Genomic DNA, 12,717 nt, shown 5'->3' on the forward strand with positions numbered 1-12,717 from the left:
AAAGCCGAGGGTCGCTTCCGAATCTCCGTCGAATTCCTCTCAGGGCCAGCTGCCAACAGTTTCATCAAAAATATCTTCATTTCATCTAATTCAAAGTTCAAGGCATATATCCCTACTTTTAATGTCACTCGCATGGGCCTGGTCAGAGGTATCTCGACCGATCTGTCCATCGAAGAAATTCTGTCTTCACTTTCAACCCCCCAACATATTGGCAATCCCATAAAAGCCAGGAGGCTAAATTACAAGGACTCCTCTGAGGGTATAATTACCTGGAAGCCCTCCCAATCTGTTGTTATCACCTTTGAAGGTCAATCTCTTCCCTCCCATATATATTTATTCTTCAACTCATTACCAGTTGAAATGTATACATATCCCACCACTCAATGTTTCAATTGCTGCCGTTTTGGTCATACCAAAGCTGCATGCAGATCTCAACCCAGATGTTTTAAATGTGGAGAAAACCACGCAGCTGACCAATGTCCTTCTTCCTCCTCACCTAAATGTTTTAACTGCTCAGGCTCACATACAGCTATCAACACATCTTGCCCAGAACAATCTCGCCAAAAAAATATTAAAATTTCAATGGCCTCTCAGAACTTGTCTTTTCTGCAGGCTTCTAAATTATTCCCGCCTGTCAAAAAATCATTTGCTGAGGCTTTATCCAGCAACTCCTCATCCAACCCTCTTCCCTCCACTACAACAACTTCTTCTCGTTCAACTAAATTCACATACAAAAACGCTATCTCTAAACCGGCTCCTGGATACGATCAGCAACAACACAACTCACTGCTCTTAAATCCCAATGGTTCACCTCTTTCAAATGCCACAAATGGGTGTGCAAATAATTATAATCCGTCCTCAATGAACTCTCTTAAACTTTCTGAAAAACTCTCCCAAGACAATTCTTCATTTATCCAAACTCTTATTATGCTTCTAATTGACCTTATTTCTTCTCAAACTAATCTACCGTCCAACGCTGCTACTATTATTTCCACATTAAAATCATTTATTCAAAATGGCTCTTCAGAATGTCAGAATACTTCAGTGGAATAGCCGAAGTGCTATTTCTAACAAATCTGATCTCCTTAACCTATTAAATTCCAACTTTATTTCTTTGGCTGCTATCTCGGAGACTTGGTTTACTCCATCCACCCACTTTAATGTGGGAGGGTATTCCTGTCTCCGCGACGATCGCCCGGAAGGTTCGGGCGGCGGTGCTGCCCTTTTTATTAAAAAATCCATATCATTTTCCCCAATAAATAATATCAAACCCCCCAATGCTGACTTCCAAATGGTTGCAGCTAAAATAAAGGACACATCCTTTATTTCAGTCTATCTTCCCCCAACAGCCCACTTCAATAAACAAACTTGGTTGCAAATTGTAAGTCAACTAAGCCCTCCTTTCTTTATATTAGGCGATTTTAATGCCCATTCCTCCGTCTGGGGTTCTGCTTTCTCCGACCGAGATGGTCGAAGTGTGATGGATTTCCTAGATCAATCCAACCTTTTCCTTTTGAATGACGGATCTCCTACTAGGATCTCACGCCCCAGCACAAACCCCAGTGCAGTGGATCTCTCGATATGTTCTACTAGTCTGGCTTCTCTCTCCTCGTGGGTGGTGTCCCCCGACCCTTGCTCCAGTGATCATTTCCCGATCATCATTACTTATCAAACTTCTTTCCAATCGGACAAGTCTCATATTTCGACAAAGATTAAAACGAAACACACCAAATGGGATGAATTTAACTCTCATATGGACAAGTTCCTACTAAATTCACCCGCCACCGATATATTTTCCGTCAAAGATGATTATAATAACTTCAAATCAATGCTCATAACTGCAATAAATAAATCAAATCCTCCCCCTAAAACTAAATCTCTCAAAAAACTCCCTCCAACTCCCTGGTGGGATGAGGAATGTTCCAAAGTAGTAAGAATTCGGAAAGCTAAATCTCTTTCCTATCGTTACAATATGACTATGGAGAACTATCTTATATACAAAAACGCTGAATCCAATGCCAAAAGGGTATTGAGGTCAAAAAAAAGATCCGGGTGGTACAACTTTTGCAGTTCAGTATCTCCGAACACTCCAATTTCGGAAGTTTGGTCTATGATCCGAAGATTTCGATCCTCCTTCAGTTCACCATCTCCTCGAGCGTCCCATTCTAAATGGATAGATGAATTCTTGGACAAAATTGCCCCCCCTTCTGTTTCTAACTTAGATGAAATAACGCCCATCTATAATACTCCCATGTCTAATCATTGGCTAGACTCTCCATTCACCTTAATTGAGCTAAAAAATTGTTTATCAACAGTCATGGACTCATCTCCAGGCAGAGATGGTATACCTTACAGCATAATCAAAAATAGTAATGATAATGTTCTAAACCACTTCTTAAGCATCTTAAATAAAATCTTCCAGACTGGTATAATGCCTGATGACTGGAGTTCTCAAATAATCATCCCTATTTTAAAAACAAACAAATCTCCAAATTTTGGATCCAACTACAGGCCAATCGCTCTTTCATCCACCCTCAGTAAACTTTATGAAAAATTAATTAAAAACCGATTAGAATTTTTTGTCGAGAGTAAACAGCTTCTCTCTCCATCTCAATTTGGATTTAGGAAAAAAAAATCCACTCAAGATAACCTTGCCATCATCAGCACTGATATTAATTTATCAATTTCTAAACAGGAAGTTTGTCTTGCCGTCTTTATAGATATAGAAGGCGCCTTTGACAATGTTTCCATCCCAATCCTGAAAAAAAAACTTCTAGGCCTTGGCCTTCCCCCCATGTTTGTCCAATCAATTATTAATCTATTTCTAGATAGAAAAATTTTCATTGAACTTCCAGATATTTCTCCTCAAAGTAGGTCTATTTGGAAGGGTTTACCACAAGGCGATGTATTGTCCCCCTTACTGTATAATATATACACATATGATATGCATGTCACTATTCCCCCACAAATAAAAATTATCGAGTTCGCAGATGACATAGCTTTCTTCTTATCATCCAAAATCATCCCTCTCGCCGTCAAATATCTTAACGAAGCCATGAATGCCCTTTGCACATGGCTCACGTTACATGGTCTTGAACTTTCAATCCAAAAGACTCAGTGTGTCACCTTCTCAAACCGCCATAAAAACCCCCCCGTTCAAATTTTATTTAAAAATTCTCCAATCTCCAACGCTTCTGAAGTAAAATTTTTGGGAGTAACATTTGATAGGAAACTTAAATGGTCTTCCCATATTAATAATTTAGTTACTAAATGCGAAAAAAATTTAAATATCATCAGATCATTATCTGGCGTTTGGTGGGGAGCTCACCCTACTTGCATTAAGTTGCTTTACAATGCACTTATTCGAAGCCATCTCGACTATGCCTGCCCACTTTTTAGTACCGCCTCAAAAAATGTACTTAATAAATTAGACAAAATTCAATCTAAATCTTTGCGAATAATAACTGGAGCGATGCAATCGTCACCCATCAATTCCCTTCAAGTAGAATGTTCTGATCCTCCTCTTTATTTAAGGCGTCAACTATTTGCTGACAAATTTGTTCTTAAATGTTTAAATTCTAAATGTCATCGGGTTATCCCCAGCGTCTCGTTGTTCATTGACTCAAACCATTCATCTACAATCAGAGCTTCAACTAAACCTATTCCTGACATCTGTAAAAATTTTAAGTCTCTCTCAGAGCTCCACATCATCCAAAATGATCTACTTCCCTTATACAAACTAAAATATAGTCACGTCACCCTATCCCTTACAATATTAGAAGGGATCGGAATCTTTAAAAGTCATTCCAATCTCCCGGCCCGAACTGTCAATAATATGTTCAATGACATTATTTTATCTAAATGGCCCAACTTTTCTCTTTTATTTACTGATGGATCCAAATCTCCCGACTCTCCTAACTGTGGTATAGGTATTAACGTTTACCACAATAATTCTAATGATAGAATATTTCATTCAATTTCAAATCAATTTTCATTATTTTCAGCTGAGTGCATTGCAATAATAGAATCTCTCAAATATATAATCAAAAATAATTTTGAACATTCCCTCGTTCTCTCTGACTCTCTCAGTTCCCTCCAAAAACTTAAATCCAGTCCTCCTCTTCATCCTGATGATCATTTTGTATGCCTTATTCGAGAGATGATAGCATCCATTCAAAGCTCTGGTAAATCTGTAACTCTGATTTGGATTCCTGGACATGTTGGTATCATGGGTAATGATATTGCGGATGCCTTGGCAAAACAAGGAGCGTCCAACCCTGTTGTTACCCTCGTAAACCACATTCCCTTATCTGACATTTTTTCCATCATCAAAGAAAGATCCCGCAATGTTTGGTCAGAGTATTGGCACATTGCTAGTCAATCCAAGGGAGCCTGCTATGCCTCAATACAAAGGACTATTCCATCAAAACCGTGGTTTCAGCAATTCCCTCATTTTTCCAAAAAATAAATTTCTTCACTCATTCGAATAAGGATCGGTCATTGTTCCGTTCCTTCCCATCTTTTTAAAATTCACGTCCTTGACTCCCCAGATTGTACATTCTGTGGTCTAGAAGTGGGAACTTTAGATCACATATTTTTTGGTTGTCCCTCTCTAAACAAATATCCTCTCTTCTATCAAGCCTTTACTAAAATTGCCTCCCCTCCATTCAACATTTCATCTCTTTTAAGTCTGAACTCGACTCCAATTTTCATTATAATTTTGAAATTTGCCTATTTAAATAAAATTAATATTTAAATTCAACTTTCAATACACCTTTCTCAATAATTTTAAATGATGGCCAAGAACACCCTTGAAGGGTGAAAGCCAGAAATAATGGAAAAAAAAAAAAAAAAAAACACTAACCAATTTCTGTTTTTTTTTTTCTATTGAGACAGCACAATTATTCATGACTACATCACTAACCAATTTCTGTTTTTTTTCTATTGAGACAGCACAATTATTCATAACTACATCAATAGCGCAATTTCGTTTTTTTTTACCATAGTTAAATTTGCTATCGAAATTATTATATTTTATATTCGTATTCTTCCATATTCTTTCTTAAGTCAGTCATGTCGAGGGTTCAGAATGATATTATTTGTTTTCAGGTTTCTTGGATACGACACAGGGATCTTCACTTGCTAACAGTGGGGAGGTCCACCTACACGTCGGACCAGAGATTTCAGAGTGTTCACAATCCACAGACGGAAGATTGGATCTTAAGGGTGAGAATAAAGGAAATTTCTGTTTAAATTTTCATTACTAATTTAACAAAGAAGAACACAAGAAATACGAAGTGGGATATTTTGTGATCAAACCTGAAAAAATCCTTTCATCATCATTATAAATGATCTTTACTGTATAAAATAGAAAAGTTTAGTTGTAAGATAATATTTTCAATTTTGAATTTCAAATATAAGATCGAAAAAAAAGACTTATCTCTTTTATTGTTTTTTTTTTCGAGTATATTTATGAAACATACATGTGAATTAATTTTTGTATTTAAGATGTTGAGTATAAAATTAACCAGTTCAGTTCCATTTACAATATTTTTTATGGTTACAAGATAGGAAGAAAGTAGATATTTAAAGATATAAGTGAAAGAAAAAAAAATGAAAAGGGTAGACAAACAATAAAAAAGTTTTTTACCTTTAAGTACATTGAAAGGTTTATTTAGATTTTATATTTAAGGATACAGTGGAAAATATCAATATCTCTTAGGAAATTGTAAGTTTTGCAGGTACGTCTGAGTAAAGAGTTTTGGGCATTTTTTGATTTGAATTGTTTTATGTACAATAAGGTATTCATCTGGTATTGCGTTCAAGGCAGCAAAATGCATTTTTTTCTCATAGAAAGAAACAATGGTTACGATTCCCAGTTGAGGCCGTTACGTTTTTATTTTTCTGTGTCTTGTTCTGTTTCACGTTTACTTTAGATTTATAAGTAAATTCTTCTTTTTAATGATACAAAACTTTATCTTCACAATTATTACAAAAACCATAGTTAATACTCGCACACTATTAAACGTGTAAAGGTCCGTCTAAAAGCAGCGACTTGCATGCGCAAAAAAACACTATGCTGCGTCCATTCGACAGCGACCATTAAAACAGTATTATTTGCAAAACATTTCCAGAAATAATTCTTTGACGTAAAAGATTTGCTTAAGTATGCATTAAAATCGAGTTTGCTACGTTAAAAATGTCAATAATATTGGTAAATTCGTTTTCTGAACTATGGGTACGAGGAATTGGCGAATTTGATACATAATTATTTGTGAACAGTAAGAGTGAAACAGGTCATTATGCGTATTGTGCCAAGTAGATCTTATTATATTAGCCATAAAAAGTTATAATAGTACAAATTAGAGTTCGTGCAAGTAAGATTGAGCGTGGACCTTTAGAAAAACGGACCAGAAAATAGCATAATTATTTATTCTCTCTTGTCTTTGTATGAATTGTACAATATTCGTTCTTTCTGTACTTTTGTACCTACTCCTGACTACGTTCAGTTACTCTGGTAATTATTGTTAAAACTCCAACTGACTTCAATATTAGACAACTGTGAAATGTTTCGAATTTCTAAGTCCTTCCAACATCATGAATACCTATCCCTTGTCTGAAGCAAGCAATGACTTGCAACCAGAAAATGAGCTCGTGGCATGGATAATTAAGTTAATAAGCCAACCACACGCTTCCAGAGTTGTGTTTCACTCGTAGTGATAATTTGAGGTAAAACCTCCCAACCACTGAAGGCATAAACTCAAACAAAAATATGATGTGGACGCGTCCCCGTGCTTAAAATAAGTAGTAAATTTCCTTACTTGTTTTGAAATAATTTCATTGGGCTGCTGGGGCGTAGAAATTGAATGGTCTGATGTAGATTGGCGACATGACAAATTTTGGTAAATAGATGGTGGTTGTGGGCATATCCGTGTGCCTCCCAAGATAGGTAAAAAAGTCTTATGTAAATTGAGATTTTGTATACTTATTACATAGAGCACACATCTAGAGATCATCATCTGTGTCTGGTATTATAATATTATATCCGTGACAGCTATAGAATATACAAGAAAACAAGAAATGCCATGTTGGCGTGTTTCGCTATCCAAAAGTCTGGCCAATCGGGCCATAAATTTTCATTACAAATCTTTGTTGCATTATGATGAAATTCTAGTGGGATAGCGATATACGTGTCAGGCAAGTGTAAAAGAGACAGATACCGTGTTAAATGTTGTAGAATCATAAAAACTTACTTCATCAATGGCAAAATTTGTTTCTATTAATTTTTTTATGGAAGGCACTTCTAATCTTCATGTTTTTTCTATGGTGACGGTTGCAGGTGATTTTTTGGCCACGCCAATATCCTATATCCTATATCCCTCGTGTGTAACAAGCTTTATACGTAAAATGCTGATCGTGACGAAAGCGTTTTGATTGTAATTCGACCACTGTAAATTATGCTAACGAAGCAATATAAATTCGGTTTCAGTTGTGGAAATTTAATTAAATATTAATATTTTTATTTAATTAATAATTTATATTTTATATAATACTAAGAAAATGAAAAATTGCTGGAGATGTGCCGGATGCATATTATTGTACAAAACATGAGTTATTTACACGGGTAGCGAGAAACGAGTAATTTAATTTCCTGCAAATACTCGAACACTGCGTTCGTCGAATTCAAGATTTTTTTTCCTGAAACATACACGATTTCATAATTAATTAAGTTGGAGGAAAATATCTGGTATTTTTTCAGGACTGAGGTTGTAAATTGAAATCTGTAGGGTGAAGGAGAAAATCCCATATAAAATTAACCGGAATATTAAAAAGAAAATTTTATTTATTTCTTGTTTTTGTTTTGATTTTATTCACTGCTTGTAAATAATTTGATTGTGTCGGTAAAATAGCAGATAATATGTCTAAAATTTAATAAAAATAAACTAAGTACATACAAAACATATTTTTACAAATGTCGATTTCATTGTTAGAATAATTTTCAATGTTTACCTTTTTCAAAGCCCGCCTAAACAACCGAAATCTGATGGGGCACGCGTGACGTCATACGTACCTCGGTTTTGCCAGATAACAGTTAGGTCAATCCCACTCGGGCCGGCATGAAAACAAACAAAACCTAATATACATAGAGAGATTTAGAAAAAACACGAGACCTTTAGAAATACTAATAACGCGGTTTAAGTGGTGTCAGAACCCGCCAACCAATCACAGTGCGTTTGAGTTTCTCACGGTTTTAATCGTTTTTAAATGGATATATATTAATTCTACGTCTGACTATATGAAATAAAACATATATATTCAGAATCAGCGTTTGTTGATCTATATATATGAATATCTGTTTTAAAGATATAATATTTTTCACTCAAGTTCCTCGTTAACAACATCGGGGAATAAAAAAAAATAACAAAATTAAATATCCCGCTAGAAAACACAAATCATCCTATCTTCTTAAATTCTGTAAACATACAGAGGCAACAAATTTTTTAAAAAGATATATGGAAAATAAACGAGACTAAATGTTGTATAAATAAGATCCCTGAGGCGTATGTGTGAAAATCACATACGATTATGTGAAGATTTGCAAAGAATGCAAGGCTTATGTAAGCGTAATGAACGAATGTATGAGCCTAAGGAGAATATATTACGCGAATGTGAATGGTTAAATGAGTCGGGGACGCTCGAGGAAGACATGACGCGATCAAGTGAACCAGATAATTGAGTCGGGCCATAAGTCAGAATAATAGAAGAGTATGTATGAATGTGGATGAGGCAAGGAGTGTGTGTCTAAACCGAGTTGTTTGGCGGTCCGTCTTCTCTGCCTACCCTGTGAAAACGACGTGATGATTAGTTGGTAAACTTTTCTTTGAAAATACTATAATTTTATTAAAATAATAATTATTATTTTCTTTTCTCATGTTTATACTTATTTTTTGTCATGTTAAAGTTTTATCTCCTAGATATTGTATAAAAGCCCTATGGTCTTTAAATATTTTTTTTTTAAATGTTAGAACGCACGCGAAATCTCAATTCCTGTAAAAGTTTTATCGCATTCATTTCTGATTTCCATTTTTTATTATTGATTTTGGAACCAATAGAAAAAAAAATGATAGGATATAATATCCTCAATAGTGTGAAACTGAAAGTGAAACTTTAAAAATAATTTGGTCGTAAGAATAGAGGGCTGCCAACTATAATACCCTTAAGGAAGTATAGTTAATAAATAGCTTGTTTATGCGTATTTCAGGTGCTGTCACCGCAACATAGAGATTCTGGCACCTACGAGTGTCAAGTCAGCACTACTCCTCCCATGGGAAATTCCATGTCCTTATTGGTTGTAGGTAAGTCAAAGCCGCATTCTATTACAATATCAAGTATATGTTATGCATTATTAATGTTCAATTATTTTGTATACATTGCTGTGTATGTTTATATTGTTAGAATGCAGTATTTGTTTAATATTAAAACAGTTTTGGGACTATTCTATATCCCATGGTCCTGTTCATAATATTGTCATTTCCTCTATTCCTCTTCTTCCGCAAAGTCTTACCTGAGAAAGAAGACTCATGATTACCTACGTACGCCAGTGATATGACTGTTATTGTAACACATGTATCATAATATAGATATTCGAATAAATATTATCATTGCTTTTCTCGCATTTTCGTCTTTGAACCCGAATCAATATTTTGAATTAAAGAAATCAATCAAGAACTTAACAGTCCTAACACATTGCCTTTGTGATTATTTTTCATATACACGGCGATACACAAAAATACAAATCATAAGAATATTATTGATATCTTGGTTTTGACAAGGAGCACCAACATTTTACTGGAACTAACTATCCAACTAACTATCTAACTGTCCAACAGAATTCAGGTTTAAACTAAAAACTTACCTTTTTAAGCCGTCATACCCTTAAATTATCTATACCATTCATGAGAGAAAGTCCAGTTATATCCAATTTTCCAATTATGTCGTAAATCCTGTTTCTAAATTTCGCAATAAACCATTAGTTAATGTTAATTAAGTGTTAATCTCAAGTGACCTACCAGGTAAGTATTGTACTGTATATTATCTCCATATATAGTTAGTAATAACGTAGATCATTGTAGAAATGTATTTTATATTTTAACAGCGGCCTTGAGGTGATTTTGTACAAAAACGGCGCTATAAAAATCATCCAAATAGTATTATTATTATTTACTTGCGCCAGGTGCCGTTTGGCACAGTGCCGGTCCTGACAGGAATGAATGGTTCGGAGAAATCGGAGACGCCTGAGAAAAACGTTTGCAATAGCAAAGCATTGCGAGGTCCAATAGTCATTCATAAAAGTATTGGTTCTTGGTTTAGTGCCAAACATTGCAAAATTAATTTTGATTAGATGAGGTGTACTCCTTTAAATTTTAAGTAATCCATGCGATGGAATTTTCATGAGTCGAAAGGTAAGACTTTCTCCATCTCTCCTCGTTTTCCTGGTGATTTGAATCCGATCGAATGAACATCTATTTTCATTTACAGTCTACTTAACCGTCATTCGAGCATTAAAAATCATTGTTACCTTTATTATGAATATATTTTTACATGTTTTAATTTCTGATTATTTTCACAAACTAATTTGGAATGAGTATCTTAGCTGACTGAATTATATATTAGTATCCGCACTTCTCATCGTATTTAACGAACATAAATTAACATGGTAACCGATACCAACATACATTTACATGGTAACAGATCAAAACTTGTAGCGTGTCACACAACAATGTTGCCTTGATTTTTCTCCCGTGATATCGAATAATAAACAATGATTTGACGATTACCTGGCAGTCGGAAGTTCTTATCCTTTGGTATTGTTTCCATAATTAAAAATCAAATTACTGAAGATTGATTTCTGTTTTTGATTTATGTATTTCTTTAATATTGCTCGTTTTAGGGGCTTTTACACATGAATAGTAAAAATTGTGTTATAATTCAGTGCATATTTATTATACATAACTTAACTGCCTCAGTAACAAAGTGATAAATTAAAGTCCGCTGACTCGATATAATTATTTCCCTCCGTAAGTATTCGGGGTAATGAGGAATACATATGGTTGTTAGTACCAACATTTTTGAACTGAAATAAATCCCGACTTCTAGCATTACGTAGTGGAATCCAAAAGCTTATCAATGCAAGCAATTCTGAACTATCAAATGCATCATTTAGAATTTAAGTTAGGGAAAATCTTTCCTTTAGAAAATTTAAGCACATTCATTTAATTTAAAATAGTGTTGGAGTTCAATATAGCGATATATTAAATTGATGGAACCTTAAAAAAAAACACAAAAAAACAATGATCTATTTTCATTAAAAAAAATTATGTTATAACTGCTCAAGATTGCAGTGTCCCAACTGCCACTGTCCCAACTGCCACTGTCCCAACTGTCACTGTCCCAACTGCCACTGTCCCAACGGCCACTATCTCAACTGCCACTGTCCCAACTACGACTGTCCCGTCTGCCACTGTCACAACTGCCACTGTACCAACTGTCACTGCCCCAACTGCCACTGTTCCAACTGCCACTGTCCCAACTGCCACTGTGCCAACTTTCACTGCCCCAACTGCCACTGTTCCAACTGCCACTGTCCCAACTACCACTGTCCCGTCTGCCACTGTCACAACTGCCACTGTCCCAACTGTCACTGCCCCAACTGCCACTGTTCCAACTGCCACTGTCCCAACTGCCACTGTGCCAACTGCCACAGTCCCAACTGCCCATGTCCCAACTGCTACTTTCCCAACTGCCCGGAGCTAGTGGGACTGTGGCATCCCCAATTGGGGTATTTCGTGAGGTGGGAGTGAGTTTGACGGAAGGAAATGGGGAAGAGGTTCAAGGAAATGGTTCAGTTCAGTAATGGTAACTAAACATGACTTAAGCCATTTCAAGTAACGTCTCTGCTCTGAATGGTGGTCTTCTGTCAGAGTGAATAAAATGTTTATTTTTGTAAACCCGTGACTTCTGGAATCGTAGTCAAGGACGTTCCGCTCATCCGCCACGGAGGTCATATAGTTTTATTAGCTTTAAAATACGTTTATTAATTTAAACTGAACTTGTTTACCATTATATATTTAATTGGATCAGCGTGCATTATTTGTAACCACCTGCCGATGCTGCCTTTGATGTAATTAATTGATTAATTGTATGGAAAATTATACAGAACGATAAATTAATTTGATAGGAAATTTCGTATTCCATAATTGGGTTCGACCAGGATATTTAAGGTTGGACATTGGAATTTTCAATATTGTAAAGTCCAAACCGAAAATATATTTCACGAAATCCTATGTAAGCAATTGATTGGAAAATGTTACCTTCCATCCAAATGAGTACACACACAAACACACAGTCACACATACTATCATGCGTATAAAATTACAAATAATATTTGCTCGTTATCCCTATTGTGCCTTATTTGAAATCAGTGGGGTGCCCAAAATTTGTAAATTATCGTGATGAAACTATAACACACTAAATGATATTTGTTAACATTACGGAATGTAACTTGATATATGACATATTACACATTTCAAATATAGTACATAAATAATCCTCCGAAAAATGGTACACCTTCAACAGGTGAGTACTTTACCGTTTGTCTAGATTCGGGGATTAAAAAACAAAAAAAATCACTAACACTATTTTTATTTTTTTATTATT

The 12,717-nt window shown here is 35.2% G+C and overlaps 1 protein-coding gene across 4 annotated transcripts in view; it reads left to right on the forward strand.

The window, feature by feature from the left end:
- The window catches only part of LOC149418536 (neurotrimin-like), a 205,770-nt gene that overhangs the window by 98,186 nt on the left and 94,867 nt on the right, over window positions 1-12,717 (forward strand). For all 4 annotated transcript variants that reach the window (XM_089638555.1, XM_089638558.1, XM_089638556.1 and 1 more), the window contains 2 exons: window positions 5,110-5,226; window positions 9,263-9,356. In XM_089638555.1, coding sequence (XP_089494681.1) covers window positions 5,110-5,226; window positions 9,263-9,356 — 211 coding nt within the window. The remainder of the gene's footprint in view (window positions 1-5,109; window positions 5,227-9,262; window positions 9,357-12,717) is intronic.

The sequence above is a fragment of the Hesperophylax consimilis genome, chromosome 13 (genome assembly GCF_061612785.1).
Source record: "Hesperophylax consimilis isolate HC1 chromosome 13, BYU_Hcon_1.0, whole genome shotgun sequence".
NCBI lineage: Eukaryota > Metazoa > Arthropoda > Insecta > Trichoptera > Limnephilidae > Hesperophylax > Hesperophylax consimilis.